The following is a 17,971-nucleotide window of genomic DNA, read 5'->3' as shown; positions in this document are numbered from 1 at the left end:
GTCTTCATCTATTTTTTTTTATTGCATACTAATATGACATGTGCCAAATTATACATCTCAGTACCAAAACCGGACACTGAAACCGACATTTTCTTCTTCACTAAAAAGCAAAATACATTTGTAAATTGGAAGTAGAAAGGCCTGTAATGACGGCATTCAGGATGGCCACTTTCAGAGCAGTAAGACGTTCCAGTTGTAGATGTTTTATGTCTGATCAAAGCCTCGCTGCAAATAGATTAGGTTTTGAGAGCACTGGGAACGTGAAAGGAAACATCTGTGTCATGAAAGTTCTTTTAAGGTTAAGCCGCATTAAAAAGGAAAATAAAAACCATAATTTGTGCAACTTATGGTCAGTTCTACTGAGACACACGTTCAATCCCTCTCATCGGGCAGCTATCTGCCCAGTGACAATTGTCCGGTCCCTGGAGCCTGTCGCTCTTTTATTAGCGCTTAATAATGGTCCCCATAACAGAAAACAAGCAGAGCGTGCCACGCTTTGAGGGGACGCCATGTTTCTCAGAGTTTTTGTAGATAGCTGTGTGAGAAATAATAATAAACCTATATTCTCAATATGAGAGACGAACCCTTTGCTGAGTGCAACATGACATAAAGGTATCTAAGAGCCCACATTCAGAGGATGTATGCTGGGCTTTTATTACCTCAGACCCCTGTACCTCATATCCTCGTCCCTTTACCCATCATGCACTGGCTAAATCTGTTTTATTCCATACCTCTTACACAACACCCAATTCAGGTGGGCAATAGGTAGGGGGCCTAGCCCACCTAATATGCTCGTTTTCACATAACTCTCACCTCAGAGCAGAAGGCGGCCATACAGGCGAATGCATAGATAAATTAGTACTTTACCCTCAGATAAATCTATAGCCTCATACCAATGTATATCATACAGTATATACAGCAACTACATGTGTGGTAAGGGACCCTACTGTGACACAATGTGTAAGGGGCATTACTGTGACATAATGTGTAGTAAGTAGGCCCTACTGTGACATAATGTGTAGTAAGGGGCCTTACTGTGACATAATGTGTAAGGAGCATTACTGTGACAATGTGTAGTAAGGGGCCTTACTGTGACATAATGTGTAGTAAGGAGCATTACTGTGACAATGTGTAGTAAGGGGCCTTACTGTGACATAATGTGTAGTAAGGAGCATTACTGTGACAATGTGTAGTAAGGGGCCTGTAAGGAGCATTACTGTGACATAATGTGTAGTAAGGGGCATTACTGTGACATAATGTGTAGTAAGGGGCCCTACTGTGACATAATGTGTAGTAAGGGGCCTTACTGTGACATAATGTGTAAGGAGCATTACTGTGACATAATGTGTAGTAAGGGGCCCTACTGTGACATAATGTGTAAGGGGCATTACTGTGACATAATGTGTAGTAAGGGGCATTACAGTGACATAATGTGTAGTAAGGGGCCTTACTGTGACATAATGTGTAAGGAGCATTACTGTGACATAATGTGTAGTAAGGGGCCTTACTGTGACATAATGTGTAGTAAGGGGCCTTACTGTGACATAATGTGCAGTAAGGGGCCTTACTGTGACATAATGTGTAGTAAGGGGCATTACTGTGATATAATGTGTAGTAAGGGGCCTTACTGTGACATAATGTGTAGTAAGGGGCCTTACTGTGACATAATGTATAAGGAGCATTACTGTGATATAATGTGTAGTAAGGGGCCTTACTGTGATATAATGTGTAGTAAGGGGCCTTACTGTGACATAATGTGTAGTAAGGGGCCTTACTGTGACATAATGTATAAGGAGCATTACTGTGATATAATGTGTAGTAAGGGGCCTTACTGTGACATAATGTGTAAGGAGCATTACTGTTACATAATGTGTAGTAAGGATCCTTACTGTGACATAATGTATAAGGAGCATTACTGTGACATAATGTGTAGTAAGGGGCATTACTGTGACATAATGTGTAGTAAGGGGACTTACTGTGACATAATGTGTAATAAGGGGCATTACTGTGACATAATGTGTAGTAAGGGGCATTACTGTGACATAATGTGTAGTAAGGGGCCTTACTGTGACATAATGTGTAATAAGGGGCATTACTGTGACATAATGTGTAGTAAGGGGCACTACTGTGACAATGTGTAGTAAGTGGCATTACTGTGATAATGTGTAATAAGGGGCATTACTGTGACAATGTGTAGTAAGTGGCATTACTGTGATAATGTGTAATAAGGAGCATTACTGTGACATAATGTGTAGTAAGGGGCATTACTGTGACATAATGTGTAGTAAAGGGTTATTACTGTGACATAATGTGTAGTAAGGGGCCTTACTGTGACATAATGTGTAGTAAAAGGTCCTACTGTGACATAATGTGTAGTAAGGGGCCTTACTGTGACATAATGTGTAAGGAGCATTACTGTGACATAATGTGTAGTAAGGGGCCCTACTGTGACATAATGTGTAGTAAGGGGCATTACTGTGACATAATGTGTAGTAAGGGACATTACTGTGACATAATGTGTAGTAAGGGGCCTTACTGTGACATAAAGTGTAGTAAGGGGCCTTACTGTGACATAATGTGCAGTAAGGGGCCTTACTGTGAAATAATGTGTAGTAAGGGGCATTACAGTGATATAATGTGTAGTAAGGGGCCTTACTGTGACATAATGTGTAGTAAGGGGCATTACTGTGATATAATGTGTAGTAAGGGGCCTTACTGTGACATAATGTGTAGTAAGGGGCATTACTGTGACATAATGTGTAGTAAGGGGCCTTACTGTGACATAATGTATAAGGAGCATTACTGTGATATAATGTGTAGTAAGGGGCCTTACTGTGACATAATGTGTAAGGAGCATTACTGTGACATAATGTGTAGTAAGGATCCTTACTGTGACATAATGTATAAGGAGCATTACTGTGACATAATGTGTAGTGAGGGGCATTACTGTGACATAATGTGTAGTAAGGGGCCTTACTGTGACATAATGTGTAATAAGGGGCATTACTGTGACATAATGTGTAGTAAGGGGCATTACTGTGACATAATGTGTAGTAAGGGGCCTTACTGTGACATAATGTGTAATAAGGGGCATTACTGTGACATAATGTGTAGTAAGGGGCATTACTGTGCCAATGTGTAGTAAGGGGCATTACTGTGATAATGTGTAATAAGGAGCATTACTGTGACATAATGTGTAGTAAGGGGCATTACTGTGACATAATGTATAAGGGGCATTACTGTGACATAATGTGTAGTAAGGGGCCTTACTGTGACATAATGTGTAGTAAAGGGTTATTACTGTGACATAATGTGTAGTAAGGGGCATTACTGTGACATAATGTGTTGTAAGGGGCCCTACTGTGACATAATGTGTAGTAAGGGGCCTTACTGTGACATAATGTGTAAGGAGCATTACTGTGACATAATGTGTAGTAAGGGGCCCTACTGTGACATAATGTGTAAGGGGCATTACTGTGACATAATTAGGGGTGAGCGGGTTCGGATTTCTGAAATCCGAACCCCCCCGAGCCCCCCCGATCCGAGTCCGATCCGAGTCAGGCTCGACTTTTCCCGCCTGACTCGGATCTGACATCGAGGCAAAACGTCATCATCCCGCCTTCCGAGTCTCGCGGGTTTTGGATCCTATATAAGGTACCCGCGTCGGCGCCATTTTCTCACTCGGCTGTGGACAGTGAAGAGGGAGGGTGGGAGTTAGTGCTGTGTAGTGTAGTGTAGTGTAGTGCTGCTGTTGTCCACTACTTCAAAGTCCATAGGGGCTGGCTGTGTTGTGCTGTGCTGCTGTTGTTAATAGGGGCTGTGTCCACTACTTCAAAGTCCATAGGGGCTGGCTGGACTGTGTTGTGCAGTCAGTTCCAAAGTCCTGTGCAGTGTCCCAGTCCTAAAGGGGTGCTGTAGTGTTGTCCAGGGGGTGCTCTGTCCATCAGGGGTGCTCCCCCCAAGTGCTAAAAAAATAATATATTTTCTGTGTTTGTGAATTGTGTGCGCAGTAGCCGCACGTGCATCAACAAAGTAGTGCCAAGCGTGCGCCTGTGTCATAAGTAAAGGGCCGGCTGGCTTGACCGTTAAGGGTGCTGTAACCCCCGAAAGTACACTCCAGTCCAAACCAAAAAAAAAATTATTTTCTGTGTTTGTGAATTGTGTGCGCAGTAGCCGCACGTGCATCAACAAAGTAGTGCCAAGCGTGCGCCTGTGTCATAAGTAAAGGGCCGGCTGGCTTGACCGTTAAGGGTGCTGTAACCCCCGAAAGTACACTCCAGTCCAAACCTAAAAAAAATTATTTTCTGTGTTTGTGAATTGTGTGCGCAGTAGCCGCACGTGCATCAACAAAGTAGTGCCAAGCGTGCGCCTGTGTCATAAGTAAAGGGCCGGCTGGCTTGACCGTTAAGGGTGCTGTAACCCCCGAAAGTACACTCCAGTCCAAACCTAAAAAAAAATTATTTTCTGTGTTTGTGAATTGTGTGCGCAGTAGCCGCACGTGCATCAACAAAGTAGTGCCAAGCGTGCGCCTGTGTCATAAGTAAAGGGCCGGCTGGCTTGACCGTTAAAGGGTGCTGTAACCCCCGAAAGTACACTCCAGTCCAAACCAAAAAAAAATTATTTTCTGTGTTTGTGAATTGTGTGCGCAGTAGCCGCACGTGCATCAACAAAGTAGTGCCAAGCGTGCGCCTGTGTCATAAGTAAAGGGCCGGCTGGCTTGACCGTTAAGGGTGCTGTAACCCCCGAAAGTACACTCCAGTCCAAACCTAAAAAAAAATTATTTTCTGTGTTTGTGAATTGTGTGCGCAGTAGCCGCACGTGCATCAACAAAGTAGTGCCAAGCGTGCGCCTGTGTCATAAGTAAAGGGCCGGCTGGCTTGACCGTTAAAGGGTGCTGTAACCCCCGAAAGTACACTCCAGTCCAAACCAAAAAAAAATTATTTTCTGTGTTTGTGAATTGTGTGCGCAGTAGCCGCACGTGCATCAACAAAGTAGTGCCAAGCGTGCGCCTGTGTCATAAGTAAAGGGCCGGCTGGCTTGACCGTTAAGGGTGCTGTAACCCCCGAAAGTACACTCCAGTCCGAACCAAAAAAAAAATTTTTTTCTGTGTTTAGCCGCACGTATATATCAAATCGATATAACATAAATGGAGGACCAAACTTTCTCCGATAAAAATAAAATAGAGAAAGATCAAGAACCACTTCCTCCTAGTGCTGAAGCTGCTGCCACTAGTCATGACATAGACGATAACATGCCATCAACGTCGTCTGCCAAGGCCGATGCCCAATGTCATAGTAGAGGGCACATACAATCCCAAATGGCAAAGTTCAGGAAAATGACCTTGAAAAAGACATTTAAATCAGCTGAAGAGAAACGTAAACTTGCCAATATGCCATTTACGACACGGAGTGGCAAGGAACGGCTAAGGTCGATCCCTAGTATGTTCATGACTAGTGGTTCAGCTTCACATGACGATGGAAGCACTCCTCCCACTAAAAAAATCAAAAGAGTTAAGCTGGCAAAAGCACAGCGAAGAACTGTGCTTTCTAAGAAGATATCACAAATCCCCAAAGAGAGTCCAAGTGTGGTGGTGGTTGCGATGCCTGACCTTCCCAGCACTGGACGGGAAGAGGTGGCTCTTTCCACCATTTGCACGCCCCCTGCAAGTGCTGAAAGGAGCACCCACAGTCCACTTGCTGATATGCAAATTGAAGATGTCACTGTTGAAGTACAACAGGATGAGGATACTGGTGTAGCTGGCGCTGAGGAGGAAGTTGGCGAGGAGGATTCTGATGGTGATGTGGTTTGTTTAAATCAGGCTCCGGGGGAGACAGTTGTTGTCCGTGGGATGAAAAAGCCCATCACGGTCATGCCTGGGCAGAAGACCAAACATTCCACCTCTTTGGTCTGGCAATATTTCTATCCAAATCCGGACAACAACTGTCTTGCCATATGTACCATATGTAAAGGTGAAATAAGTAGGGGTAGGGACGTCAACCACCTAGGAACATCCTCCCTTATACGGCACCTGCAGCGCGTTCATAAAAAGTTACTGTCAAGTTCAGAAACTTTGGCTCAGACCGTAAGCAGTCCAGGGACACCTAAATCCCGTTGTCCTGTTGTATCCAAGCGCCTGCAAACCACACCGTCAACTCCCTCCTCGTCAATTTCCTCCTTAGTCAGGATCGGAAGTAGTCCTGCAGGCCATATCACTGGCATGACTGACTCTCCTATCCGGGATTCCTCCGGAGGATCCTGCATTGCTACGCCTACTGCTGCCGCTGCTGCTGTTGCTGCTGCTGCTGGGAGTCGTTCATTATCCCAGAGAGGAAGTAGGAACACCACTACTTTTACTAAACAATTGACCCTCCAACAGTCCTTAGCGAGGAGGATGAAGTACGACAGCAGTCATCCTGAAGCAAAACGTATAACTGAGGCCTTGACTGCTATGTTGGTGTTAGACGTGCGTCCGGTATCCGCCATTAGTGCAGTGGGATTTAGACAATTGATGGAGGTAGTGTGTCCCCGGTTCCAAATCCCGTCTAGATTCCACTTCACTAGGCAGGCAATACCGAGACTGTACAGAAACGTCAGAAAAAGTGTCCTCAGTGTCCTGAAAAATGCCGTTGTACACAATGTCCACTTAACCACGGACATGTGGACAAGTGGAACAGGGCAGACTAAGGACTATATGACTGTGACAGCCCACTGGGTAGATGTATCACCTTACGCAGCAACAGCAGCAGCGTCACCAGTAGCAGCATCTCAGAAACGCCAGCTCGTTACAAGGCAGGCTACGCTGTGTATCACCGGTTTCAGTAAGAGGCACACCGCCGACAACCTCTTAGAGAAACTGAGGGAAATCATCGCCCAGTGGCTTACCCCACTTAGACTCTCCTGGGGATTTGTGATATCTGACAACGCCACCAATATTGTGCGGGCATTACATCTGGGCAAATTCCAGCACGTCCCATGTTTTGCTCACACAATAAACTTGGTGGTGCAGAATTTTCTGAAAAGCGACAGGGGCGTGCAGGAGACGCTTTGGGTGGCCCGAAAAATTTCTGGCCACTTTCGCCATTCAGCGACTGCGTGCCGAAGACTGGAGCGCCAGCAAACACTCTTGAACCTGCCCCGCCATCACCTGAAGCAAGAGGTTGTGACGCGGTGGAACTCAACCCTCTATATGCTTCAGAGGATGGAGGAGCAGCAAAAGGCCATACAAGCCTATACATCCACCTATGACATAGGCAAAGGAGGGGGTATGCACCTGACTCAAGCGCAGTGGAGAATGATTTCCGTGTTGTGCAAGGTTCTTCAGCCCTTCGAACTTGCCACACGTGAAGTCAGTTCAGACACTGCCAGCTTGAGTCAGGTCATTCCCCTCATCAGGCTTTTGCAGAAGCAGCTGGAGAAAGTGAAGGAGGAGCTAAGACGGAGCGATTCCGCTCGGCATGTGGGACTTGTGGATGAAGCCCTTCATTCGCTTTGCCAGGATTCCAGGGTGGTCAATCTGTTGAAATCAGACCACTACATTTTGGCCACCGTGCTCGATCCTAGGTTTAAAGCCTATGTGGTGTCTCTCTTTCCGGCCGACACAAGCCTGCAGAGGTGCAAAGACCTGCTGGTGAACACACTGTCAGCTGAAGCGGAACGTGACACGTCAACGGCTCCTTCTTCATTTTCTCCCGCAACTGGGGCTGCCAGGAAAAAACTTAGGTATCCTAAGCAACCCGCTGGCGGTGATGCAGGGCAGGCAGGACCAAGTTTGGACATCTGGTCCGGACTGAAGGACCTGGCAACAATTTCTGACATGTCTACTGTCACTGCATATGATACTGTCACCATTGACAGAATGGTGGAGGATTACATCGGTGACAGCATCCAAGTAGGCATGTCAGACAGTCCATACCTGTACTGGCAGGAAAAAGAGGCAATTTGGAGGCCCCTGTACAAACTGGCTCTATTTTACCTGAGTTGCCCCCCCTCCAGTGTGTACTCCGAAAGAGTGTTTAGTGCAGCCGGGAACCTTGTCAGCGAAAGGCGTAGGAGGTTGCTTCCACAGAATGTGGAGAAGATGATGTTCATCAAAATGAATTATCAGCTCTTCCAGGGAGACCAGCCTCCAGAAGGTACAGAGGGACCTGTGGTGGTGGATTCAAGTGGGGACGAGTTAATACTTTGTGAGGATGAGGATGTACACACTGAAGAGGGTGAGGAATCGGTGGATGAGGAGGATGAGGATGACATCTTGCCTCCGTAGAGCCAGTTTGTGCAGGGACACATTAATTGCCAGCTTGTTTTGTGGGGGCCCAAACGAACCAATCATTTCAGCCACAGTTGTGTGGCAGACCCTGGCGCTGAAATGATTGATTTGTTAAAGTGTGCATGTCCTGTTTATACAACATAAGGGTGGGTGGGAGGGCCCAAGGACAATTCCATCTTGCACCTCTTTTTTTCTTTGCATTATGTACAGTTTGGGGCCTAGTTTTTCTAACTGCCATCCTGCCTGCCACTGCAGTGTCACTCCTAGATGGGTCACGTGTTTGTGCCGCCCACTCGTGTCGCTTAGCATAGTCATCCAGCTACCTCGGTGCAACCTTTTGGACATAAAAACACTATTGTGAGGTGTGAGGTGTTCAGAATAGACTGGAAATGAGTGGAAATTAAGGTTATTGAGGTTAATAATAGCATAGGAGCAGAAAAACCTACAAATTCTGTGATTTTAGCTGTTTTTATGCTTTTTTTCAAAAAAATACAGATCCAAAACACAAAACCCAGAACCCAAAACACGGAAGGGTGGTTTTGGCAAAACCAATCCAGATCCAAAACACGAAGAAAGATCCAGATCCAAAACCAAAACACAAAACACGAAAAGTGGCCGATGCACACCCCTAGACATAATGTGTAGTAAGGGGCATTACTGTGACATAATGTGTAGTAAGGGGCCTTACTGTGACATAATGTGTAAGGAGCATTACTGTGACATAATGTGTAAGGAGCATTACTGTGACAAAATGTGTAGTAAGGGGCCTTACTGTGATATAATGTGTAGTAAGGGGCCTTACTGTGACATAATGTGTAGTAAGGGGCATTACTGTGACATAATGTGTAGTAAGGGACATTACTGTGACATAATGTGTAGTAAGGGGCATTACTGTGATATAATGTGTAGTAAGGGGCCTTACTGGGACATAATGTGTAGTAAGGGGCCTTACTGTGACATAATGTATAAGGAGCATTACTGTGATATAATGTGTAGTAAGGGGCCTTACTGTGACATAATGTGTAGTAAGGGGCATTACTGTGACATAATGTGTAGTAAGGGACATTACTGTGACATAATGTGTAGTAAGGGGCCTTACTGTGACATAATGTGTAGTAATGGGCATTACTGTGACATAATGTGTAGTAAGGGGCCTTACTGTGACATAATGTATAAGGAGCATTACTGTGATATAATGTGTAGTAAGGGGCATTACTGTGACATAATGTGTAGTAAGGGGCCTTACTGTGACATAATGTGTAATAAGGGGCATTACTGTGACATAATGTGTAGTAAGGGGCATTACTGTGACATAATGTGTAGTAAGGGGCCTTACTGTGACAATGTGTAATGAGTGGCATTACTGTGACATAATGTGTAGTAAGGGGCATTACTGTGACAATGTGTAGTAAGTGGCATTACTGTGATAATGTGTAATAAGGAGCATTACTGTGACATAATGTGTAGTAAGGGGCATTACTGTGACATAATGTATAAGGGGCATTACTGTGACATAATGTGTAGTAAGGGGCCTTACTGTGACATAATGTGTAGTAAAGGGTTATTACTGTGACATAATGTGTAGTAAAGGGTTATTACTGTGTCAGTAACACACACCTTTTTTGTGCTCTATGTTGTTTTTTGATTTTTGATTGTGGGAACGGGGGGCAAATTACTGCCTTGCCCTGGGTGACAGAAATCCTAGTTTCGGCCAGGGTATTAGGGATGTTATGGGGTTCACCTTAACGTGGTGGATGGGTAAACATTTTTGCCCATATATTTACGAAGAACCTCACTTATACTCCATGTTAATTGTAGAGTTTATCCGGATTATTTGGACTATCCTTGTTCTTAGTACTTAGAGTATACGTCTGCATTCGTTATCGGCTGCCTCCAGTATAATGATCAAATGAAGGACATTGAAACAAGTTGGTGTTAAATATCCCAGACAAATGTATATATAGTAGTATAAAGTGTATTTGCTCTGCATAGCTATTGGAAACCGAAGTCTATGAATTGCTACCCATTGTGTTATACTTACTGTATGTAAACAAATACCATATATATATATATACGCTGCTGGTCACAGATAATGAGGGAAGGCGTGTTAAAGAACCAGGAACTGAGGAAAGGTTGGGCGCATAATGTCTGCGTACAAACAATATAAGTAGTGAAAAGCTGCATTTTATCCCCATATGCTGAGTGGGCTTCTTCTACCAGTGCGTCAGATGTACTATACCTGCACCCAGATACATGTACACACAACCAGGTCATCTGCACAAGAAACGCATGTTAACATATATTTTGAGAGCAAAAAGAATAAAATGGCTTTCATGTTATGTTTGATTCAAATAAATGAAAATAAACCTCTATAAACACAACCTTGCTCCTCTTCCCTCATCCGACCTCGGGGGCGCTCCTATTGTGCATGCACTTTGCACGCTACGTCGTTACGATTTGGCCAAATTGTAACAACATCGTCCCAGTGTGTGCGCGGCGCTGGGATACTGATGTTTGAGGGCATATGTGTATAAACAGCTCTGCTAAGGTCCCGACGTAGCAGCTCAGGAAACCAAGAAACCCTTTTATGGAAACCATCCTGATTACAAATGTTCTTTAACAGTCACCATGTTGAGAAAGGTCCGGTGATGGCCAGATGTACCATTGGGTTCTGTAATTGATGTCTTGTATGATCATTGATGTGATCATTCCTTGGACAATTCACTGGATTCACAGCATCTGGCTGAAATAACCTGATCCATATGGAAGCACTAAGGGTGCACTTACTTTTTCACAATTTTTTTATTTTTTTCATGTTGACTTATTTTTTTTAATTGAATAAAAATAATGACAAAGTGAAATGCATTATACACTGCTCAAATAATACAGGGAACACTTCAACAACACAATGTAACTCCAAGTCATTCACACTTCTGTGAAATCAAACTGTCCACTTAGGACAGTGTTGGCTAACCTTGACACTCCAGCTGTTGTGGAACTATATATCCCAGCATGTATAATAGCAAAACTGTAGCAGTGCATGCTGGGTTATGTAGTTCCATAACAGCTGGAGTGTCAAGGTTAGCCAACACTGACTTAGGAAGCAACATTGATTGATAATCAATTTCACATGCTGTTGTGCAAATGGAATAGACAACAGGTGGAAATTATAGGCAATTAGCAAGACACCCTCAATAAAGGAGTGGTTCTGCAGGTGGTGACCACAAACCACTTCTCAGTTCCTATGCTTTTTGGCTGATGTTTTGGTCACTTTTGAATGCTGGCGGTGCTTTCACTCTAGTGGTAGCATGAGACGGAGTCTACAACCCACACAAGTGGCTCAGGTAGTGCAACTCATCCAGGATGGCACATCAATGGGAGCTGTGGGAAGAAGGTCTGCTGTGTCTGTCAGCGTAGTGTCCAGAGCATGGAGGTGCTACCAAGAGACAGGCCAGTACATCAGGAGACGTGGAGGAGGCCGTAGGAGGGCAACAACCCAGCAGCAGGACCAATACCTCCGCCTTTGTGCAAGGAGGAACAGGAGGAGCACTGCCAGAGCCCTGCAAAATGACCTCCAGCAGGCCACAAATGTGCATGTGTCTGCTCAAACAGTCAGAAACAGACTCCATGAGGGTGGCGTCCACAGGTGGGGGTTGTGCTTACAGCCCAACACCGTGCAGGACGTTTGGCATTTGCCAGAGAACACCAAGATTGGCGAATTCGCCACTGGCACCCTGTGCTCTTCACATATGAAAGCAGGTTCACACTGAGCACATGTGACAGACGTGACAGAGTCTGGAGACGTCAAGGAGAACGTTCTGCTGCCTGCAACATCCTCCAGCATGACCGGTTTGACAGTGGGTCAGTAATGGTGTGGGGTGGCATTTCTTTGGGGGGCGGCACAGCCCTCCATGTGCTCGCTAGAGGTAGCCTGACTGCCATTAGGTACCGAGGTGAGATCCTCAGACCCCTTGTGAGACCAAATACTGGTGCGGTTGGCCCTGGGTTCCTCCTAATGCAGGACAATGCTAGGCCTCATATGGCTCGAGTGTGTGAGCTGTTCCTGCAAGACGAAGGCATTGATGCTATGGACTGGCGGCCCGTTCCCCAGACCTGAATCCAATTGAGCACATCTGGGACGTCATGTCTCACTTCATCCACTCACTTTGCACCACAGACTGTCCAGGAGTTGGCAGATGCTTTAGTCCAGGTCTGGGAGGAGATCCCTCAGGAGTCCATCCGCCACCTCATCAGGAGCATGCCCAGGCATTGTAGGGAGGTCATACAGGCACGTGGAGGCCACACACACTACTACTGAGCCTCAGTTTGACTTGTTTTAAGGACATTACATCAAAGTTGGAGCAGCCTGTAGTGTGTTTTTCCACTTTAATTTTGAGTGTGGCTCCAACACCAGATCTCCATGGGTTAATAAATTTGATTTCCAATCATCATTTTTGTGTGATTTTGGTGTCAGCACATTCAACTATGTAAAGAACAAAGTATTTAATAAGAATATTTCATTCATTCAGATCTAGGATGTGTTATTTTAGTCTTCCCTTTATTTTTTTGAGCAGTGTATAATGTTTGTCATGTGATACTAGTTTTATCATCTTTAGGACTTGGCAAGGATTAGATGATTGGTAAAAACATGTATTTGAAAGTATACTTTCTGTTTCATACGACTGCAGGCTTGTAATCATTAACTAAATATAAGTACGGAATGATAATATATTATTTGTTACTTAGTCACGGGAATGCTGTGTGTTGTTGTTGCATATTCTACGTCTAAAAGACAACTTATTAAATGTGTTTGTGCTGTACAGACCCCCTCAGCCATACTGTAATCCCACATTACAGCTCTGTCTGTGGCTCCCTTCACAATACAGAGCATAGAACATGAGTTTTCCTCTGAAATAATAATTTGCACTACTAGATTATGACAAGACTCTCTTGATAACTACAGCAGACAATATGCTCTGAGGTTATACAGGGAAAACACTTATCAGTACAGCTTTAATCTATTACTCAGACACTCTCACTAAAACATTACTAAGCAGACCCTCTCGTATTTCAAGAATATACAAGGAAATATAAAGAAATACCCAGGTATATATAAATACTTGTGTCTATCTATCTATCTATCTATCTCATATCTATCTATCTATCTATCCCATATCTATCTATCTATCTATCTATCTATCTATCTATCTATCTATCTATCTATCTATCTGTCTGTCTGTCTGTCTGTCTATCTCATATCTATCTCATATCTATCTATCTATCTATCTATCTATCTATCTATCTATCTATATATCTCATATCTATCTATCCATCTATCTCATATCTATCTATCCATCTATCTCATATCTATCTATCTATCATCTATCTATCTGTCTATCTCATATCTATCTATCTATCTATCTATCTATCTATCTATCTATCTATCTCATATCTATCTATCTATCTATCTATCTCTTATCTATCTATCTATCTATCTCTTATCTATCTATCTATCTATCTATCTATCTATCTTCCTTCCTTCCTGAAGCAACTACTACTGTAGTTTAGTTTATCTGTTTTTGTATCCAATTCCCCCATTACTCAATTTTACTTCACATCATTTCTGCACTTAAGCAACACAATTCTTTTTGTTATTTTTTTTTCTCATTTGTACAGCAAAGTAATTTAGAAAAAATGCATAACAACATTTTAAAGTAACCCGTTGCGCCTTTATGCAAGGACTAGGAACATCCTGATAAACACCAGCAGTAATGAATGTAACACCAGCATCTTGGGGCATTCCCAAAGTGCAAACATGGCATAAACTGCTCTTGCAAAGGCATGCACCCTAATTACTGAGCATAATACCAGCATTTCTGGAGGGGCAAATCTTTGTACTGTCCAGTGGGAGTGGTTGGATCATTGAAGGCATTGTTTGCATAGTATGGAGCAGAGGGCCTGATTCAGAGCCAGACGCTTGTTTGTGTAGCCACCCCCCCTCCCCGCCTTCAAAACTGGGCGAGCTGTCAAGCAACATCGACAGCCGCCCCTTTTGTAGTGAGTCCCAGAGCGAGAGAATTTCTCTCTTGCTCTGGGGCTTGCACATGCCTAGAGTGCCATGATATGCCTAGTTTATGGAATTTCAGTTTGTGGTGTAAATTCCCTGAAACAAGATAATAAGAGTCCATTTAAGGACACTCTTCTTAGGGAGTGTTGCCACTATTTGTATTCTGCAAAAAGACTGGAGGGGAGGTGTATCAAAGCTTGGAGAGAGATAAAGTACCAACCAATCAGTTCCTAACTATCATTTTCAAACACAGCCTGTAAACTGACAATTAGAAGCTGATTGGTTGGTACTTTGGCCCTCATTCAGAGCCATTCGCTATTTGCGGTTGTTCGTTCAAAAACAAGGGGTGGGTATTCAAATGATCCGTTCGCAAATTGCAGTCTGTTCACACCTCTAAGTCTGAACGAGCGAACAAAACATACGCTCGTTGATTTGATAAAAACGCCCCCTGGCCGCTCGCACCATACATCATGTCCGCTATTTATTAGATTAATCGAGTACATCGTACAGCGTATGAACTGCTCGCTATTCTTGTGGTTGGTTTTTTCAACCGCTATTTTGCGAGCAGTTCTGAGTTAAAAAAAACAAGTGACGTGGTCAATGATGCTGCTGTATTAATTATGCACACCCTTAAAACACCCGTTTTGACCTTTAAGCACGCCTGCGTTCGAATTTCCACTCCCCCATTTTCAAGCACCTTCCCCTGTTACCACCCACATACGCCTCATTCTGTCACTCAAAATAGCAGGCACTCGCTATATAGCGTACAAACGATTTTCGTCCGCACTGACTGGTTCGCGCATGCGTACTAAAAACCGTACGCATGCGCAGATGTGCGAACATCGCTCGGATCGAGCGTACTGCCGCTAGCGAGCGGCTCTGAATGAGGGCCTTTATCTCTCTCCAAAGTTTGATACACCTCCCCCTTGATGTTTGCCCTAGCTCCGAGCTGAAGGAGGTTGGGTCTCATTATATACTGTACCTTTAACGAAAATACATTTTGCACATATCTAGACATACTGTACAGTATTTTGCACAATGTAAAACAAACTTTACAAATGTGAACTGAAATAAAATAATGTAATGAAAGAACAGGTACTATAGTGATAGGAATTAGGATGCGATGTGACATTTGCGCTCATTACTAGGTTCCAGAAGTACCTTACAGGACTGGAGAGCTGGCATGGACCTTTATGGGGAAGATCATCTGAAACACAGTGTAAACTATATTATTGTGGTTTATTGAAATTTAATGTCTCTGATTTACCTGTAATTAAATAACTGCACACAGCCAGTACCATGGACAGCTCCCGCAGCTTCAATATTCAATTCAATATATCGAATACAAGCCCTACTTGTTTTATATGCATATATACAGGACTGTGCAAAAGTTTTAGGCAGGTGTGGCAAAAATGCTGAAAAGTAAGAATTATTTCAAAAATAGAAGTGATAATAGTTTATTGTTATCAATAAACAAAATGCAAAGTGAATGAACAGAAGATAAATCTAAATCAAATCAGTATTTGGTGTGACCACCCTTTGCCATCAGCAAAAATTCTTCTAGGTACACTTGCACGCAGTTTTTGAAGGAACTCGGCAGGGAGGTTGTTCCAAACATCTTGGAGAAATCAACACAGATCTTCTGTGGATGTAGCTTGCTCAAATCCTTCTGTCTCTTCATGTAAACCCAGATAAACTCGATGATGGTGAGATCAGGGCTCTGTGGGGGCCATATCATCACTTCCAGGACTCCTTGTTCTTTACGATGATGATAGTTCTTAATAACATTGACTATAAGTTTGGGGTAATTATCCTGCTGCAGAATACATTTGGAACCAATCAGATGCCTCCCTGATGGTATTGCATGATGGATAAGTACCTGCCTGTATTTCTCAGCATTGAGGACACCATTAATCCTGACCAAATCCCCAACTCCATTTGCTGAATTGCAGCCCCAAACTTGCAAGGAACCTCCACCATGCTTCACTGTTGCCTGCAGACACTGATTATTGTATCGCTCTCCAGCCCTTCAGCTCACAAACTGCTTTCTGATACAGCCAAATATTTCACATCTTTACTCATCAGTCCAGAACATCTCCTGCCATTTTTCTGGACCCCAGTTCCTACATTTCTGTACATAGTTGAGTCGCTTGACCTTGTTTCCACGTCAAAGGTATGGCTATTTGGCTGCAATTCTTCCATGAAGACCACTTCTGGCCAGACTTCTCCGAATTGTAAATGGGTGTACCATAAGTCCCACTGGTTTCTGCCAGTTCTGAGCTGATGGAACTGCTGGACATCTTCCAATTTTCAAGGGATGTAAGCATGATGTGTCTTTCATCTGATGCACCAAGTTTCCTTGGCCGACCACTGTTTCTACGGTCCTCAACGTTGCCCATTTCTTCAAAAGAGCTTGAACAACACATCTTGAAACCCCAGTCTGCTTTGAAATCTTTGCCTAGGAGAGACCTTGCTGATGCAGTATAACTACCTTGTGTCTTGTTGCTGGGCTCTTCCCATGACCTGTGACATGAAACTGCCTTCTACAACCTCACCTTTGTAGCAAAGTTTGACTGTTCCTCACCCAGTTTGTAAGCCTCCTACACAGCTGTTTCTGTTTCAGTTAATGACTGTGCTTCAACCTACATATAAAAATAATGATCATTATCACCTGTTTTGTATGATTGGTTAATCATACACCTGACTATGAGCCTTATTTATCAACGAGTTTATCACTCAAAATGAGTGCTAAATATCACTTTTTGTGATAAATGTTGCTCCAGCCAATCAGCTCCCAACTGTCATTTTTCTAACGGATGACAGTTGGGAGCTGATTGGCTGGAGCACCATTTATCATAAAAAGTTATATTTATCACTAGTTTTGAGTGATAAACTAGTTGATAAATGAGGCTCTATAATCCTACAAAACCCCTGACTTTGTGCAAATTTACCTAGACCTGCCTAAAGCTTTTGCACAGTATTGTATGGATGTAGGTATGTATGTATATAATATATATATATGCACAGCTCAGGAATCCTAAGCCCTACTTGGTTTTAAGTTGTGCTACAGCATGTAAAATAGTCTATAAATATGCAACAAGTGCAAATCATTCTGTGATCCACAGGGAATTGTATTGTTACAACATGGAATTTATTCCCTTCTTTTTAAAAAAAAATCAGTCTTTGAATCATTCAAAGTACAAAGTATCTGAGGAATACCGTGAAGTGAGATATTAGCACACAGTCACCTTTATTGGGTAAAATTGAGTAATATGTTTTATCTGTAATGCAAACTGAATCAATCTGTTGTATCTGGGACCTTCAACAGCGAATTGTAATTAAAAAAAAAAATGAGAATGGGAAAATAAGGAGCATCTGCTGTTAGGGCCAAATCAAACAGAATTTAATGGAAAGATCCTGCAAGAGGGGGACTGCACAGCCTATTAAGTGCTCACCTGCCTATTATTTTGCCTGTCCGCCCCTTTATCTACTTCACCATCTATCTTCTCTTAAAATGGGTATTAATATGCTTATAGTTAATTCATTATAGCTCGCTGCTTCTATTCATGTCCATATCAGCAGAACACATTCATCAAAGGGAACCAGGCTTAAAAAGGCAGATTTGGTTTCTGACAGAG

General features: G+C 43.3%; 1 protein-coding gene across 5 annotated transcripts in view; it reads right to left on the bottom strand.

Annotated features, from left to right (window-relative positions):
* The window catches only part of LOC148510717 (protocadherin-11 X-linked-like), a 1,446,380-nt gene that overhangs the window by 40,180 nt on the left and 1,388,229 nt on the right, over nt 1-17,971 (bottom strand). The window contains exon 6 of one of the 5 annotated variants that reach the window (XM_088442488.1): nt 89-225. The exons of the other annotated variants lie outside the window; for them this stretch is intronic. Within the exon in view, the coding sequence (XP_088298614.1) occupies nt 215-225 (11 nt within the window). The 3' untranslated portion in view covers nt 89-214. Of the gene's footprint in view, nt 1-88; nt 226-17,971 lie in introns of those variants that run through there. 5 annotated transcript variants of the gene reach the window in all.

This window comes from Taudactylus pleione, unplaced genomic scaffold, assembly GCF_031769625.1.
Source record: "Taudactylus pleione unplaced genomic scaffold, aTauple2 ptg000312l, whole genome shotgun sequence".
NCBI classification, from domain to species: domain Eukaryota; kingdom Metazoa; phylum Chordata; class Amphibia; order Anura; family Myobatrachidae; genus Taudactylus; species Taudactylus pleione.
This window is presented reverse-complemented; position numbering and strand designations above follow the sequence as displayed.